The sequence below is a fragment of the Vigna angularis genome, chromosome 2, assembly GCF_016808095.1.
Source record: "Vigna angularis cultivar LongXiaoDou No.4 chromosome 2, ASM1680809v1, whole genome shotgun sequence".
NCBI classification, from domain to species: domain Eukaryota; kingdom Viridiplantae; phylum Streptophyta; class Magnoliopsida; order Fabales; family Fabaceae; genus Vigna; species Vigna angularis.
The window spans coordinates 19,290,318-19,309,298 of NC_068971.1; the positions used below are offsets into that span (position 1 = coordinate 19,290,318).

Genomic DNA, 18,981 nt, shown 5'->3' on the forward strand with positions numbered 1-18,981 from the left:
TCTTACATGGGGTGCATCTTCTACCTCAGTGAGAGTTTCTTTTCCCTTACGGATTTTTCTTGGCCTTTTTGTTGATGATGAGGCCATCTGATAATTTCTTCAACAAATTGTTATAATTAAAACAAGAACAAAGTATATCATAAGATATTACTTATATTTAATAAGTACAACACATAACAACACATAAGAAGAAATGTCATACATCGTAACCATTAACAGAACTAAAAAATCACATCGACCATAGAAATATAATAATTCATAACTAAATTACTGATACAGAATTTCATTTAATACTAATAGAAGTAAGTCTGAGCAGAAGATTCTTAACAGTCACCGCCCGATATCATTTTACATAATTTATTCCATCGCTTATGTGGTGGCAGTCCTATCAACCTCTTCGTACATGTGGGGTTTCCACATAAGAAATCATAACATTGCTCTAGCAAAGTTTCATTAGCAATGTTCATTGCACTCAACATGTCATAAATGTCTGCCTCTGTGTATGTGTAAATCGGGGTACGACGAAGGATCTCCGTTTGGGAACGAAGTATTTCATTTCTGTCCTCCATTGCTGACACTTGACGCACGGCTGCATCAGAAATTACACCAAAATGTACATTTGATGAGTTTAGGACATTTGCGAAACCATCCAGGCTAGTCGTCAACTTATCAAATTGAGAATCAATGACATCGACCATAGGAGCCTTCCTTTTGGAGCCTCTTGAGGATGAAGTTCCACCGGATGGGACGGAAGGCACAGATTGAGTCTGTCCTGGACTATATTCATCGACAGATGGCGGAGGTGATGGTGGAGTTGGGTCTCTATACCCCGCCCACTGAGGCTGTTCTGGGATGTACTCAACATTTTGATTCAAGTCAACATTGACACGAGGACCAACCCGCTATCGACGTGCTTGATGAGCGGTCCGAACACCACTCCCAGAAGCTCGATCAGTTGCCCATAACTCGACCATTAAGTCGTAGTGTTTTATACAATTAACTCTCCATTTTGCCGCAGCTGGCCTCGACTGAACCAACAAACATTAATAAAAAACAATTGGTTTGATATTATTTAATAATTAGGATCCACAAAGATTGAGTATTTTTATAAATACCTGAATCAGGTCCATCCAAACTTCGTCCTTAGCATGAAATGTCATACTAACTGGGTTCCACGCAAATCCACTCAATCCCGAAAACAGGTCATGTACCTCATGCCATTTATCTTTCAAGACTTTTTGACGATTTTTAACATTATTTTTTGTAATTGCGACATAACCAGAGCTATGAAGATGATCAACTATGTTACTATATGCCTGGGATGTCCAGCTTCCGTCAACCCTATTACCGATTCGTGATTCCTCAATCATAGAGTGTAGAAGACGTGCCTCCATATCCTCTGTCCACTTCATGAACTCTCTAGTAGGAGCAGAGGACTCAAGGGCGGTTGCCTTACCTCTGTTCATTTGTTACCTAATTCATAAGCAAAATGGTCACAAGTTAACAACAAACATCCTTAATATAATGTTCTTCTCATATTCATAACATCAAACAATCAAACAACACAATAAATTACAATAACTACGAGTTTTGATAATCTCGCCACATATGATCTGCTATAGAATCCCTGATACTACTACCAATCCTATGGTCATCTTCTCTAACTTGAGATGATGAAACATGATGGTCTTCCCTTTCATTCAACTCATGATCAACTTCATCAAGTAATGCTTGATCGTTATCCACGCCACGAAGGAAGTTGTGTAAGATACAACAAGCTAATACAACGTCGGTCATTGTCTCCAACCCATAGTGTGGTTCAGTGCCACTTCCAATGATAGGGAATCTTTTTTTCAAGACACCAAAAGTTCTTTCAATAACATTTCGCAACGATGAATGTCTATGATTAAACAACTCCCTTGGATTTTGTGGTCCTCTACGTGTATATTCTTTAATGTGATATCGTACGCCTCTATATGGAGTCAAAATTGTGCTTTTCAACATAAATCCAGCATCACCGAGGTAGTATTTTCCTACAATTTTACCAACAAACACGTAATTAGTCACTACGATATAAAATCTTCAACATCGTAATGTACACACCGACCTTCGGGAATAACCAACGGATCATCTCGTTGAAGAGCATTTTTTAAAATTCTTGAATCAGATGCAGTCCCTTCCCACCCAGCAAGAACATATGTGAATTTCATGTCAAAATCACACGCCGCAAAAACATTTTGAGTTGGCCAATCTTTTCTTCCTCGAAATCTTGGAGCTTGAAGTCTGGGCACCTTTACATGAACATGAGTACCGTCTATGGCCCCTAAACAATCCTAATAATAAAAATAACAAGTCATCACAAAAAAATATATTGTTATCACACTTTTATGAAATAACATATACAAATATGTTCATATGAGTACCTTAAAGTACGGGTAAAATCGATTGTTGTTCAAGACATATGGATGAACCTCATTTCCTGAGGGTTGAATTAGGAATTCCGATTCCAAAGTTAAGATAGCATCCAACACATTGTGAAAGTGTCTGCTGACCGTCGAACCAGATCGATGAAAGAAAAATGCGACACTTCGATTCCTAACATTATGGCCAATTATATGAAGAAATTGAGCAACTTGTTGCTCCACTATCGACTGTATGGCATCCTTAACTAACCCGGTTGATCTTAGCCTCTCAACCAAATTAACAAATGCCTCTGGACCCATCCTAATGATGTCACGGTACCGAACCGTATGCACAAGATATGACATTAATTGCTCCCTACGACGGTCTCTATCTGGTAGGTAATTGCTACCACTACTCGAATCACTAGAGTACATATTCAAGATACTCAACGCGTGTGCAACAATGCATAACATTGTTACTGCAGCCAATGAAGTCGTTATTTGTAATTGTTGACGTATCAATGCGATAATATTGAAGTCTACACCGACCACATCATCATCTATATCTTCACGGTCCAAATATGATAAATCTAATTGTCCTTCCATCTATATTTACTTAACAAAATACATACTATTAACAACGTCATTTGTACATACAACTAAAATCAACACGATAATTAACTTCTTATATGCACGTAATCATATCTTACTTAACAATATTCATGCATTCATATCATAAATAAACAAAATACATCATATTTATTCAGTTAATAATCCACATTCATGCATATTACTTAAATGTAATAATATGAAACATACCTATTGAAGACACTTGAGAATCTTTAAATTGAGTATTTTTCACCAAGACTTGAGACTTAAGCTTAGATTCAGTACGCACTCACATTTGTAATGATCCCAATCAGATACTACTTTGCTTCCTCCAATATTCAAATAAATTGAGTGACAATTCAAAAACAAACCTGTTAAAAAAACAACATCAATAACTTATGTAATATAATGGTTAAAAGAAACTGTGAACATTATTAAATATCTACCTTCAACTCACTATGCTGACTGATTTAACACACCAACTTAGGAAACTGAACCAGGTACCGATACAAAATTATTAACATACACCCACCAATTTTTTCACACCTCAAAAATCTGTAATCAAAGCATAGGACGAAGATCATTACTAACATACACATGTTATGGGAAGAACAACATTGTCTTCAACACTACAACTATATACGAAATGGACACAATAATCAATTTTTAATCCCTGACCTGTTTTCCTTCTTGGTCAAAGATTGTGACCCTCTCTGCTACATCACCTTATTCGGAATACAACTGCAATTACATACAAAGAGAGTTATAAACATTAACACAATAGTCTTCATCAACCAAAAAGATAGAAACATAACCAAACTGTTTGTTTATACCAATACATGTCCAAAAGTTGCTCCTTCAAAAAGCACCAGGTACACAAAGGAGTATTGCACGTTCTGAGATACTTCTCCAGATGTGAAAAATGGTCTTCTTCTGGCCAAAGAAAGTGTGAAACAACAACAATATAAAGAAACTGAGATACAACTTATGAAAGTGGACACATACATAACTATGTTTACTACACATGTGAGTTTTCCGTAGCTTACCAATGCTATGCACCTACGTAGCTTACCAAATGCACCTTACAATTACATACACCTGCAACACATACAAATGGTTAAATGGTTAGGGTGTTGCTTAACAAAAACCAAATCACTCTCGGGCTTATCCTGCATGTACAAGTTTAAACCCTTGCCACAAAAGCTCAACACCCCCCTCGTCCTCCTCCTGTCCACAACCATCCCCATGAACCTCTCCTCCACCGGACAAACTTTGATCTTCTTCTCCATGGAAGACATCTCCCTGTTGTCCCTCCTCCCATTCTTCGTCTGAGGTGTGCGTAACCCCAACGCTGGCATCACTTCCATAAACGAGCAATGCCTTCCGTAAATCAATGGAGTGAAGCAATGACTGCGACGGAGGAAGGAATGCACACATGGAAGTCCAAATAAGTCACACACCACAACCTCATCAAGCGGATACGAAGGCAATCCAAACGAAAGTCAGACGCGCACACCCTGCATGCAACCGGACAAGCCACAGTGCAACTGAATAAGCATCTGGATTAAGGCGTAACCGGTTACATCAACCTGTAACCAAATACGGCATTAAGGCTTGCTGTTCATGAAGTTGTAACCGGTTACGCCTCCCTGTAACCGATTACGCCTCACACTTCCTGCAACTCTATACTCCGACAACGCCCACCGCTTCTCCTGCGGAAAGGACCTCCCGGATCATCTCTTCTTCTTTCCGAATACACAGCCGTCACCAAGTCAACTTCTTCAACCCCTGCTTCCACGCTTGGCAGCTTCATCCACTCGGTCATCATCATGAATAACGTTCTTCCTCATCGTCCTCAACAACGTTCTTCCTCCTCCATTCAACATTGTCTACCTCTTCAAGTAAACCACAATGCTTCTACCTGCAACAACCACTTCAAAACGGAAAGAAACATTACCTCTCCTCCACACAGCTGCTCACTCTGACTTCAATACTTCACCACACACACTCGGGCAAACCTGGTTAAAGTAAACTCTTCTCACTTGGCTGTTTATCTACTTCCCAACAACTTATTAATGGCGTGCATGCTTTATGTACATTGGTTCAAACCGCTTTGCCACTATTCTCTCCTTTGCAGTCAATGGCAGTGAATGGTTGTGTCAAACAGCGAATCATACAGGGAATCTCGTTTCAACAATGTGCTGCAAAAGCAAATTTTAAATTCAAGATTGCCATTCCCAGGACAGCTTGGCTGGTGTTCACATGCCCACAGTCCACTTTACTCTTCAACCCACGGTACATGCCTTGTTTCACGTGAAAGCACAGTGCATGTCTTTATATTTTAACTTATTTCATATGCTTTTATGCGGTTAGTGAAAATGAAAATGGAATAACCTTGCTAACAGTGCGTAAATCATAAAATACGTGCAGGGCATTTGAGTAATTGTATGGTATTTCTTCGCAAATTCGCGCACCTAAGGGAGATTGTATGCACAGTGTATTCTCGCAAATCACCGCTTTTTCATCCGACCAAATCTTCGCAAATCGACACAAAAGAACAACGTATTCTTTGTAAATCAATCCTCCCTTATCCACATGAACAGGGAAATCAGCTCAAACGAATAGAGCCTTAGCGACCATTCGGTTAACATCGTTTTTTAAAATTTTCAGAATTAATTTTCTATATGGTTGACCCACGGAGTGACGTAAACTGATTTGTCTATGCGCCAACTTTCATTGAGGTTAGGGTTGTTTACCTAGTGATGTGTAGAGCATAGGTTTGATGAGTCACTTCACTTGTAATGGCGTAACCCACTACAAACCATAAATAAAAAATGTCTAATGAGACAAAAAAAAGGAAAAATGTAATTAGCCCGTGAATATGCCCCTTGACTGAGCAATGAACTATTTCATGCTAAATAATCTGAAGCATCAATTGCCATCATCTAAGCAATGACTAATAAACAACTAATTTCATGTGGCAATAATAACACCAAATTTTATCATATTCAAACGGTGCGCAGTTTCTTTTTTTTTCTCTAGAGAAGAATATAATTGACATTCTTCTTTCTCTGTTTCAAATAAAAAGAAAACAATGATGGCAATAGAGACGTCTCACTTACAAAATGTAATAGTTATCACGAAATGCATGCAAAGGACACAATAATTGATGTGTAATCTATCAGAAATTACTTCTGTGTAGCATTACTAGATTAAGAAAAGTTAAAGCATGGTATACTTCATACCACAATATTTCGCAGGTAATGTCATGTTGATCAGATTACTTGAGAAATCATAAGCAAACTACACATCTATGAAGAAAATTTCATTATCTATGAATGTACTACAAATACAAATGGTTGACAGAGGAATAGGAAACTACAATATTTAAAACAACTTTACTTCAGGCTTTGTAAGCTTCAGCTTGTAGACATTATATTCATCATTGCAGCCACTTGGAAAGCTATTTCCAATCTCGTTAATTTACCAAAGGATAAGAGCCAGGACAAGGTTAGGTTACTATTGTCTGCACTTATCCAATGAGATCGAATCATGGAAAACAAAAACATTCATGGTAAATAATAACAAATAAAAAAAAAAAAGAACAAGTTGTTACTGTGTCCATGATCACTATTACACAAAAAATTGTATGACTTACAAAGAACATACCTTAATAAGAGTGTCATCACAAGAAAACTCAATAATTCTCAAGCACTACAAAGCTCTCAAGAAAATAACCGAACCATTTTTAAGTACCAGGATATTCCATAACTAAACTAGATAAATTTTAAGTCATTAATACAAGTATCTACTGCATTAGCAGATCAGGTGTTTGATCCTTTTATTGCAGAAACATTTTGAGCTGAATGCAGAGAGAGCCACATAATAGATGCCTAAAAAGTATACACCAACCGACCTACGTAGCATTAACTGCTTGAATATGAATGAAAGGCTGCAGAGTGCACAACAAATCAAACTACATGTCAAATTGTCAATGATACTGCTACAAGTTTCTGCTGCCTCTAAATATTGGTTTCACACAAGATATCAATAAAAGGGGATACAAAGTTTCCTGTCAAATGAGAAACACCTGTAATGAAATGAAGAATTGATCCAATTCTGAACGTTCTACTTTCCTTCCATGTTTTCCCTTTTATGGAAGCTGTGCTCCTCACTCCTCAGAGTTTATTTCCTTTTTTTTACGTTTAATCTCATCATAGAAAATGGGAAACAATATGTTAAATAAAGATAAAAGGGAGGGGTTACAGAAGAATTCAACTTTACAAAATAATATTTTCAAATAAAAAAATCCATTTCCATCACTGTGAAAACCAACAACAAAGGTATTGGTATATATGATATATCCATACACTATCAGCCTTCATTAACTATGTATAGACATTATAGTAATTCTCTTACTTTAATTTGTTACAGTAAACAAGTATCAAGCAGATATCACATTTTTACTAATAGCCAACCAATATTTCAATATACAGACTGATTATAGTTATTTGTCATCTTCATTCAATAAAATCTGTGTCAACATCATATTATAAATTAGTAAGATAGATTTGGACATTTGATCACGATTCAGGGAAAAAAAAAGGAAGACAAATAATCCTTAATACAGAGTTAGATCTGGATCTCAATTTGCTCAAAAATAGATAATAACACAAGTAAATAAAATAGTTTTTTTTTATCAAACTACAACAAAGCAAAACCTGAATACAAGAAACAGTGATTTACAATGCAAGCATCCAACTACATCCCTCCTGTAGATCTACTCCTTAGCATCTTTGATGGTTTTATCTACAACAATGTCCACTTTCTTGTACTCAAAATCTACAGGCTGCATTGCATACTCCTCCGGCACCACTGGTCGTTTATTACCAAAGATGGTCCACAAATACAGCACAATGAATGCAGTCAATGCCCCACATCCAGCACCAAATATCATTGCAGCAAGAACCCTCAAAAGGCAATCACTCCTAGATTTCACTGCAGGAGTTTCAGCGTTCTTAGAAAGGACCTTTGGATCCAGAGGCTCAGAATGCATCCAGTGTGGAAAGTGCCTCACAATAAAGCTCCATGAATAGAGAAAGGATGCTTGAGAAATGTTCCCTTTCAGTGTACTAAACCCTGCATACATCTCTTCAGTACCCCAAACATTCGACAAGTCAATTGAATGCCAAAGCAATGGATCAGATGGCCTTGATTGACCGTAGTGATTCAATCTAACTTCTAGCCGCTTTGAACTCGCTTCATAATCAATCCAAGCATGCAATTTCCCTTCACTTTTTAGACCCATAATGACAGATGAGGCATTGATTGTCTTAACAGGAACAGAACTACCAACATTAATGGACACAATACAACTACCAGAACTCCCATTCCTACCCTCAACACTAAACTGAACACCAACAATCTTAAAATCGTGTTCCTTCAATCCAAAAGAAAACCCATATGAACTATTACGAAAAACCTCACCTTCAACACCACTTGGAACCATAACAAAAGCCAAGCTACCCTTCCCACTATTCAAGGACATTGAAAACCCAACGTAGGTTGAAAATGAGACCAATTCCCTTGCTCCACCATGGACAAGCTTGATGGGCTTCTTGTACATGACTCTCCCATCATTCCCAGAAAGAAGGACTTCAGCACCCTCATTGATAACTTTTGCATTGCCATAAAGCTCCACACTTGACTTGAACTCAGGGTCTTTCTCAAAATCTGTGAAAGAGAAGGAAGAAACTGGATCAAAAGCTTGGGTTTTGAGGAAGAAGACGAGGAAGACGAAGCCGGCGAAGTGATGGGAAATGAAAAATGGTGCCATAATTGAAGTGGGCATGAGCTAAATCTGCAAGGGTACGCCTCTAGAGTTGGTGGGTCGATCCCATTTGCATCAAAAGGGGATTTTGCTGTTTCTAGGGTTTGAGAAGAAAGAAGACGGAGGAAGAAAGTAAAGAATAATGGGTAAGTTGTTGGAGTTGGAGGTTGTGAAAATTAAATACGGTTTAACTGGTTCTCTGCAAATGCATCTGCAGTGTGCACTTCACTTTCACTTTATCCCAGTAGTAGGAGTAGCTCAAACTAGGGAATATAATAATAAATGCTCTTCTAACTTTTTCTATCAAATATTATTTATTTTTCTAAAACAAATTATAATACTTGTTTTCTTTTTCAGAATTTGAAGGCTTTAAACATGCGTTTTGATGAAAGATTGATATTTATTTATTTATTTTTTAAAATTTTCGTATATTTTGGTTTTTAAATTTAAAAAATAATAAATATAATTTTTTATGTATCAAATATGTATTTTTATCTGAATTAAAACAATTTTAATGATATATGTCAAATAAATTTAATATAATTAAGTTAAAAAATTTATATTTATTTATTTTTAAAGTTTAACAATATATAAAAAAATAAATTTTAATTTTATGTCAAAATAATTCAAAGATCAAAAAATATATTTAACTCAAATTTGTATAATACAAGTTAAATGAAAAATTATTCATCTTGTCATAATTTGGTTGAAAATTCTATTTGTAGCTTACATTCTCTGAAATGTTTAATCAGTGATATGTCAATTTTGGTAAAGAAAAAACAGCAATTATTCTTCTGCAACGAACAGTAATACTCGTTTTCCAAAGTAAAAAAAAAATGCTAATTCTTTTGATTAAGAAAGACGAAGAAGAAAATCATAGTTGGCACTAGTTGCTTTCAAGTCTTAAAATGGTAACAATCGCATTTTACTTTCATCCAATTATGTGTTTTTTTCCTGCATTATGGTTAACTCTATCAAATTACATCTATTTTATTTTACTTTTTTGTTTTAGCACACACTGACTCAATAATAAATGCACTCCATTAATTATAAAAAAAAAGAGTCTTGGAGGAGAAATTAAGAAGAAAGGATGTTTGAGAGATGAGCATAAATTGCTTCACATGATAGGAAGGATCCATGTCACGCATGAGGTCGTTTTCAGTACCCAAATAGATGCTGTTTTTGGCACTTCTCTTACATATTTAAACCAACCACAATAAAATTTGTGATTTTTTTTATGAATTGATTGTACATGTAAAATTTAGGCTTAATATCCTATATTTTCCCAGTTTCGCTCGAAAATGTTAAATTAGTGTATCCTTTAAAAAATGCGTCAATTACGTCTTCACTTAATAAAATTTGCATCAATTAAATCCCTTTCGTTAAATCTGTACAAACGGCGTTAATTATCTTGATGCAAATTATCTTAACGCCGTTTGTACGGATTTAACGGAAGGGATTTCATTGATGCAAATTTTATTAAGTGAGGACGTAATTGACACATTTTTTAAAAGATGAACTAATTTGACATTTTCGAACGAAACAGGAAAAAAAATAGGATATTAAGCCTAAAATTTAAGGGTCTTAGTAGTAATATTCTGTTTTTCTTTTCATATTTTAATTGAGAGAACTAGTGTCTTTTTAAAATGTCATTATTATTGTGGAAATGTTTTTAATCCAACCATGATGACAAATTGATACATTTTTTTGCCAGATGTTATAAGAAAAACAAAAGTCTATATAAGACGCAAGCATTTATTATAAAAAGAAAGAAAGCCTGAATAAATATTCCCCTTAAGACTACTTTTTAAATATATATCAAACAAAAAAATAAATTGGTAAAATTTAATTTTAGGAAAAAATATTTCACTGAGGTAAATTTTACATATTGGTGTTTCATTACATTGACATGAATTATTATTAGGTTAGTAATCTTATGACAAGTTCCATATTATTGTTTATAGAATTGTGAGAAAGAGTATGATACTATTTTAAACAGAGATATTATTACTCCTTAATCAGATATTAATATGATACTATTTTGATCAAATATATTATTACTTCTTAATCAGAAATTAAGAACCATAAATGCATTATTAATATAACAAGTTTTGCTTATTTATAAACAAATTTTTTTATTGAAACTTCTCTCTCTCTCTCTATAATTGTAACTTGTTTGCAAATAAGAGCTTTAAGGGTCAATTAGAATTAAATTAATTATAGTAATATATTACAAAGTAATTTTAGTAAAATTTTTAAATAAATGCCTTTTCAATTTGTATAATTTGATAATTGCATGTACTGCAATTACAGCATGTAAATTATACCTGCTACATCTAAAATTTTAAACTTCGACTCTATATATAGTTCTCCCTACTAGACAACATCAAACAAATCCCCTACCTAAGCTATTCTTAACTCATAATTGTACTTACTTCATATGTGTCCCACAAATAAAATTTGATTAGTAAAACAAATATATCTAATATTTACTTTCTAAATTATTAAATATCACAATTTAAGTAATATAATTTACCATACATTCTTAAATGATCATATGCTTGAAATAGGAGATAATAGTTATATAAATTATATACACACAAAAAGTCAATATAATTCCTAAAGATATCAGAAAAATATAATTGTTAAATCAATATAATTTTTTGATAGATAAGTTCACATGGTTCTTGAAAGGGACTCTACCATCTTAATTTCGAAGTAAAATAACTATACCCTTGTATAATATGCACACAAAAAAATATAATGATAACAATAATCTGAACATTAGAAAAATTATTGGATACAGAAATAATTTCAGTAAAGTTAAATTTTTTTGTAAGATTATGTGACAAGCACTTTGAGTATCAATACTTTGTCTTTATTTTTTCATGACAAGTATCTATACTTGTCTTCTCCTCAAAGCGATAACCACCTTTTCTTTAAGAAAGGATAATTTCTCTTTTTTGTATGGCAACATAGAAAAAGTTGTGCGTGAATGAGAAATGCCAAATGTTACAAATATGTACAGTCAGAATTCCTACTTTATGCAAAAGGGGACCATATACAAGCAATTAATTCACATATTCCTAATATATTAAATTTTAAATATGACTTGGGATTTCTATATTGGATCAAAATAAAAAAGTTAAGTGGTATATAAAAAGATATAAAACTTACAATCATTAAATCATGTTATAAGTAGTATCAAATCTATAACCAATAAGTTTCACTTTAGATGAAGAATTTGTTGGTAGATAATTAGTCAATTGGGTTAACTAAATGTTTAAAAAATAGTTTTTTTAAATTACTTATTTTTTTAGTGATTGTATTGAAAAAGTTGAGTAAAAGATAAATATAAAGAAAGTGGTCCAATACTGTGAGTACTGAAATACTAATAATTGTAAATTGAAGGGAGAAAAAAAAGATAGAATATATGAAGAATTTGATTTTATGAATTGAGTGAGATGGAGGAAGAATCCATCCAAAGATGGAGAAAGTGACAATGGCAAAGGCAATGCCAGCTCAGCTAACCCATCAAATTCAAAAATAAATGACCATGTTTACTACGCGTGCTTTCTTTGTCTTCTTTCCCAACCCAACACATGCAACAGAACAACCCATATTTGGATATACTTTAAACTTCATCTTCACTCCACACATATAGAATTATTTCTCAGACAAAACTTAGATACAATTTTTTTTGTTTTAGCTCCCTTCATATAGTATGAAATTAGATGTTTTAAGATAAAATTGCCTTATTTTTTATTAATATATACTAGAAAATGATTATATTTAGGTCACAATATCAAATCCTTTTATTATATCATCTTATCTTTTTTATCATCATTCCAAGTTTTCTCATTAATGTGAATTAATCTATACTTAATCGATAATTATTTTATAAAATATGTGAATGTTCAACTAACAAACTTCTCTAGTATAAATAGTATTTGTATTGTTTTTGAAATACTATGAAAATTTATCCGAAGTGTAGATAATTATTTTTTTTTGTAAAATGTTAATTCATATTATAAAATTAAACTTAAAATATAAATGGAGAGAGAAAATAATCATACTTATGATATTTTATTTAAATTCTTACTTTAATATTTATTCATTTTTTTTATTAATAATTTTTGTTTTTGTTGGGTCAAGATGTAACCAAAATATTTCTCTAGCTTGAGATGTATCAGGTAGTTCTAGTTTCCACTCTTCTCTCTCTTCTTCCACTTTTTTCTCCCTTCTTCAGATAATAAGTCATTTTCACTATAGATGTCGAGATATTATCTTTCGATGGGTGATGTGACCTCAGCTAAAAAGACACTTTGACGCTCAAGTCAATTACTGATAGTAAGATAACAAAATTACAATGAATGATACTACTGACATACCTCGTGAATAATGACTATATATAGTACTTGGATTGTTCTTGCTTATTGGGCCTAGGATTACCTTGTTTTAGAGTTTTCAATATTTACTTATTCTTAATCCTTTTGTGATTTGTGCTTTTACTTATGTGAATTCGTACTGCATTAATGGTGTACGTTTCCTTGGCTTCTTGATGCAAGCCAAGGTTTCCTTGTCCCTCTAAAGGCTGAGGTGTACACGACCGATATGTGTACAATTTTAAAAGTAAGTAAAAGTGTTGAATCCATATAAATTTAGAGTAATACTAAGAACTATACTAAATTTATACTACTAGACATACAATAAAAAAAAGTAAGATTACATACAAAACCTTAAAGAAAAGTTAAAATTAAACACTACAATACTTAAAAAAAAAAAAATTAAAATGAGAAAGCTACCCTAATAGAAATATGTAAAATTGATATTGTTGGGATTAGACTTCACCACCCAACTCTCTTGTTTCATTAATCTTGAGAATAAAGATTTTCCTCTTCTTGGTCATCAATCCTTATCAAGAAAAGTTATACTCTAATGTCTTAGAGCAAACTCTAAGTATACCCTATTAAGTTACAATTTATTGTCAATTCAATAAAATAAACTCACATTAATAATCAACAAGTTATTCTCTATTCCTAGACAAATTATTTATTGATTATCTTATCTAATGTCAAGAACTCATAAGGACTTTTTAACCTCTTACAACTTCAACTAATTTATGGTTGATCAAGTCACAATAAACAATAAGCTTAAAGATTAAACATCGTAATATAACATGGTATGTAAATATAATCAAAATATATAAGGGATTTTAGTGATTATATATAACTTTGACAAAAAGAAGATTAAGCTACTCATAACATGAAATCTACACAAAAGGATGAAGAAGAAATAGAGGTGCAAGTCATGTATGGTGTCTGTACTACACAGGATCCGTCGAAAAGAGACTGAACAGAGACGATCGATCAAAGACGTGAGGACAATACATCGACCATCTGGACGAAAGTTCCAGTCGACCTGGTATGCACACTGAAGGGCATTAATGTGAGTAATTATCGTATCATATATGCATATATATATTATATTTATGAATGATTGGCAGGTATATTTATACTGCATTAATGGTTAATCAATAGTCTTTTGCAGGTCAACCACCCATAAGAGCGGATTACGTTTTCGAACAGCATTGGACAATAAAAAAAGAGTAGAGCAAAGAAGGACGACCGACCCTCGGACAAATTCAACCGAAAAATTTTGGCGCCCACCATGGGACCAAGCGACATCCCCATGAAACCACGAGGAAACAGACGTGTAGACGTGCGCTTGGCCTCGACATTGCTATTTCGGATCAATACCAAATTTTGCAACAAAAGTACAAAATTCCATAGTAATTTCTAAAGGCATGTCTTTTATTTTGAAAACTTTCAGGAAGGTTCATCCTACAATCAACCTTGACAAATTCCACTTTTCATTATAATTTATAAATTATAATATATTTGTTTACCTCATATTTTTGTGAGTAAAAATATGCTGAACAAGAAGGTTCAGTCCTACATTCAACCTTCACAGGTTCCACTTTTCATTATAATTTATAAATTATAATATATTTGTTTACCTCATATTTTTGTGAGTAAAAATATCCTGCACAGGAAGGTTCAGTCCTACATTCAACCTTGACAAGTTTCACTTTTCATTATAATTTATAAATTATAATATATTTGTTTATCTCATATTTTTGTGAGTAAAAATATCCTGCACAGGAAGGTTCACTCCTACCTTCAACCTTGATAGGTTCCACTTTTCATTATAATTTATAAATTATAATATATTTGTTTTCCTCATATTTTTATGAGTAAAAATATCCTGCACAGGAAGGTTCAGTCCTACATTCAACCTTGACAAGTTCCACTTTTCATTATAATTTATAAATTATAATATATTTGTTTACCTCATATTGTTGTGAGTAAAAATATCCTGCAGTTAAGTCCTACATTCAACCTTGACAAGTTTCACTTTTCATTATAATTTATAAATTATAATATATTTGTTTACCTCATATTTTTGTGAGTAAAAATATCCTGCACAGGAAGATTCACTCCTACGTTCAACCTTGACAGGTTCCACTTTTCATTATAATTTATAAATTATAATATATTTGTTTACCTCATATTTTTGTGAGTAAAAATATCCTGCAGAAGAAGGTCCAGTCCTACATTCAACCTTGACAGGTTCCACTTTTCATTATAATTTATAAATTATAATATATTTGTTTAACTCTTATTTCTGAGTAAAAATATTCTGCACAGGAAGGTTCACTCCTACGTTCAACCTTGACAGGTTCCACTTTTCATTATAATTTATAAATTATAATATATTTGTTGAAGTCATATTTTTGTGAGTAAAAATATACTGCACAGTCCTACGTTCAACCTTATTAGGTTCTAGTGACTTTTTATTATAATTTATAATATATTGAAGTGTTTACTTAACACATATTTTTGTGAGTAAAAATATCTTGTGCACGAAGGTCCAGACTTACGTTCAACCATGGTCTCGTAGTGACCAACTCACTAGCAACCCCGAGCGACCAAGTGCCCAGCTTACTTGCACCTTCTAGTGATCCACTCACTAGCGATCCCGGACGGCCATGTGAAGACACTCAACCATGGTCTCGTAGTGACCAGCTCACTAGCAACCCCGGGCGGCCAAGTGACCAGCTCACTTGCACCTTCTAGTGATCCACTCACTAGCGATTCCGGGCGGCCATGCGAAGACACTCAACCATGGTCTCGTAGTGACAAGCTCACTAGCAACCCCGAGCGACCAAGTGACCAGCTCACTTGCATCTTCTAGTGATCCACTCACTAGCGATTCCGGGCAGCTATGCGAAGACATTCAACTATGGTCTTCTAGCGACTAGCTCAAACCACTCCTACCACGACTCAACTACAAAAAGTTAAACCTCTTCGCACCTGCAAACAACTGCTCGGGGCTTGGGGGGCTTAATGTACTATACAGGATCCGCCGATAAGAGACTGAACAAAGACGATCAATCAAAGACGTAAGGACAATATATCAGCCATCTGGACGAAAGTGCCAGTCGGCCTGGTATGCACACTAAAGGGCATTAATGGGTAATTAATGTGAGTAATTATCGTATCATATGCATATATATTACATTTATGAATGATTGGAAGGTATATTTATACTGCATTAATGGTTAATCAATGGACTTGGCTGCCACAAGTCCTATAAATATACAATTGGTATCCAGGTACAGAGGCCGGATCTAGCCTTTTCTATCTTAATCTATTATAATAAAATATAGACCTCTTTATGAAACATATCTGACTTGATCGTCGGAGTGTCTTTTGCAGGTCAACCACCCATAAGAGCGGATTAGGTTTTCGGAGAGCATTGGACAATCAAAAAAGAGCAGAGCAAAGAAGGACGACCGATCCTCAGACAAATTCAACCGAAACAATGTCTCTAGTGGATGAGCTTCTCTTCTCGACTTCATTCCTCCTTCTTTTCATGCTTTCCCCTTTCTCTTATATGTGATTTCAAGTCAAAGGAAGAGCATTCCATAAGTGACACATTGAGTCAAAACTTGGACTTGTTAGGCAAGGCTTATGAGCAATGTTTTCACACTCTCTATTTATAGATCTTGTTAGGCTAGAATTAGTTGCCGTTGGGCAAAACCTAGTTTATAATTTGGCTAGGAGAAGGCTGATTAAGCACAAAGTTAATTTTGATTAAGCAAGACATCACTTTAGCTAAGTAAGGAATTACTCCAACTAAGTAAGAGATCGTGTTGGCCTCACTATCTTTGTTTCTTTCATATTCCTTTATTCTCCCAACTTTTTCTTCTTCACTAAATCCTACCAAAAGAGTTCTAAAATGTTAAATGTATCAATAAGAAAAATATAATGTCTTTATCGTTATTATGTAAAAGGATTAAATATGTTTTTGGTCCCTTAACTTTTAGTGAAAATTGGAAATAGTCTTTCTTCAAAACTTTGGTCTAATTTAGTCCCTAAATTTAAAAATGCATAGATTTAGCCTTTTTAACTAAATTTATTTAAGATTATTTGATGTTTCAAACGTGTTTCATGATAATAGCATTTGATTTGTTTATATCATTTGACACATTTTCACTTCAATGTTAATTGAGAAACACGTTTGAAACGCGTTTGAAACATCAAATAAATTTAACAAAATTTGGTTAAAAGGACTGGATTCATGCAGTTCTAAAGATGGGATACTAAATTAGGCCAAAGTTTTGAAGATTGACTAATTCTATTTTTCATTGAAAGTTAAGGGACTAAAAACATATTTAACCCTATTTAAAAAATAACTAAGAAACTCTAAAAATCATCTTAAAGTGTTTATAAGAAATTAAATAAGTGAATATTGTGCTTAATAAATTAAACATAAAGAACATTTATCAAATTCTCCCAAACTTAACATATTGCTTGTTCTTAAGAAATAGTCACCAAAATATTTTCAACACTATCATAATAAACACAACTTCTAAACTAAGTATAATTATATAAATATGACATGAGCATAATCCACATAAGATTGATACCACTTTAACTCAAGCTAAACACTTGTATTTATGTGTCTTTTTTCTTATATGATGTTTAACTTTGTCATTTATACTCAATGTAAGACTTAACATTACACTTCGATTATTATTAACAATTACTAATTCTAATACTTAACATGACTATAACACTAATGTAAAAAAGAAAAGCACACACAAAAGTCCAAACTAAAGATATTAATTATAGATTGGATACTACAGAACATGATACAACTTTTGATTTGAAATCAATCACATTTTCATTTCTTACTCAATTTTAATTCTCTATTTTCCAGTGGTCAAAATTCAAGCACTTAATGGATACAAAAGACTCAAAAGTTAGGGAGATGGTAGAGGAGAGAAGGAGATGATACAAGTTGGAAAATAGTGAAGAAGAGTGGAAGAAAGAAGAAAATGGTGGTGGAAGGTACATGGTGAAAAAGGGAAGAAAAAAAGAAGAAAAGGATAATAAAAGGTAGATGAAAAAAAAACGAAAAAGAAATTGATATGTCGTTACTTTTAAACATACTAGCACCAATTCAATGGAAGATATTATATTGAATCAATCTTATGCATTTGAAACCCAAATACTAATTAAACTTAAAAAATTAATATAAAAAATAAAAATATGGAACAAAATTTTGCAAGACTTTATGGTTTGTCAATGTTGTTCATTCTAATTTATAATAAATACATAGTTATATTTTGAGTTTATTATAAATAATGTATATTAAGATATAAGATTATTTTTAACTATTGATTATTTTTGTAAAAATATTAAAATTCAAAATTAAACAAGAAGATGAAGAGGATTGGTTAGAAAAGGTAACACGAACAAAATAAAAAGAGGTTTGAGATGGTTCAAAAAGTTTTTTTTTTTAAATCAAATAAAAATAAAATTAAAGAAAAATTTAAAAAATAAAATTATATGTTTAATATATCATTATAAAAATATGTAATTTTTCTAAGACTTATTTTTAGTGTTATTGGCGGTTTTAACTTTTGGAAAATATGTTTTCCACGATTGCAAAAAACGCTAGGATAAGCAGCATCGCTAAGTATTACCGGCGGTTTTTTGCTAAACCGTCACAAATTTTCTGAGATTTCTGGAAATCATCGTAATTTTCCGAGATTCTGCTAAAACCGTC

At 33.1% G+C, this 18,981-nt stretch overlaps 2 protein-coding genes across 2 annotated transcripts; both read right to left on the bottom strand.

The window, feature by feature from the left end:
* Positions 1-1,581: 1,581 nt before the first annotated feature.
* LOC108327362 (uncharacterized) lies at positions 1,582-3,008 on the bottom strand. The gene is made up of 3 exons (XM_017561076.1): positions 2,424-3,008; positions 2,108-2,333; positions 1,582-2,033 (listed from the first exon to the last, which is right to left on the bottom strand). Exons 1-3 carry the CDS (start codon positions 3,006-3,008, stop codon positions 1,582-1,584), a joined length of 1,263 nt encoding a protein of 420 aa, XP_017416565.1.
* A 4,596-nt stretch (positions 3,009-7,604) lies between these two features.
* On the bottom strand, positions 7,605-9,094 carry LOC108327755 (L-type lectin-domain containing receptor kinase S.4). Its single transcript, XM_017561452.2, has one exon. The coding sequence runs from the start codon at positions 8,860-8,862 to the stop codon at positions 7,792-7,794; it is 1,071 nt and encodes a 356-aa protein (XP_017416941.2). The 5' UTR covers positions 8,863-9,094; the 3' UTR covers positions 7,605-7,791.
* Positions 9,095-18,981: the final 9,887 nt, after the last annotated feature.

Coding starts and splice junctions, on each gene's coding strand:
- LOC108327362 (XM_017561076.1), bottom strand. CDS start 3,008: ATGGAAGGACAATTAGATTTATCATATTTGGACCGTGAAGATATAGAT. Junction 2,334..2,423: donor GATTTTACCCGTACTTTAAG/GTACTCATATGA, acceptor TTTTATTATTAG/GATTGTTTAGGGGCCATAGA. Junction 2,034..2,107: donor TCCGTTGGTTATTCCCGAAG/GTCGGTGTGTAC, acceptor GTAAAATTGTAG/GAAAATACTACCTCGGTGAT.
- LOC108327755 (XM_017561452.2), bottom strand. CDS start 8,862: ATGCCCACTTCAATTATGGCACCATTTTTCATTTCCCATCACTTCGCC.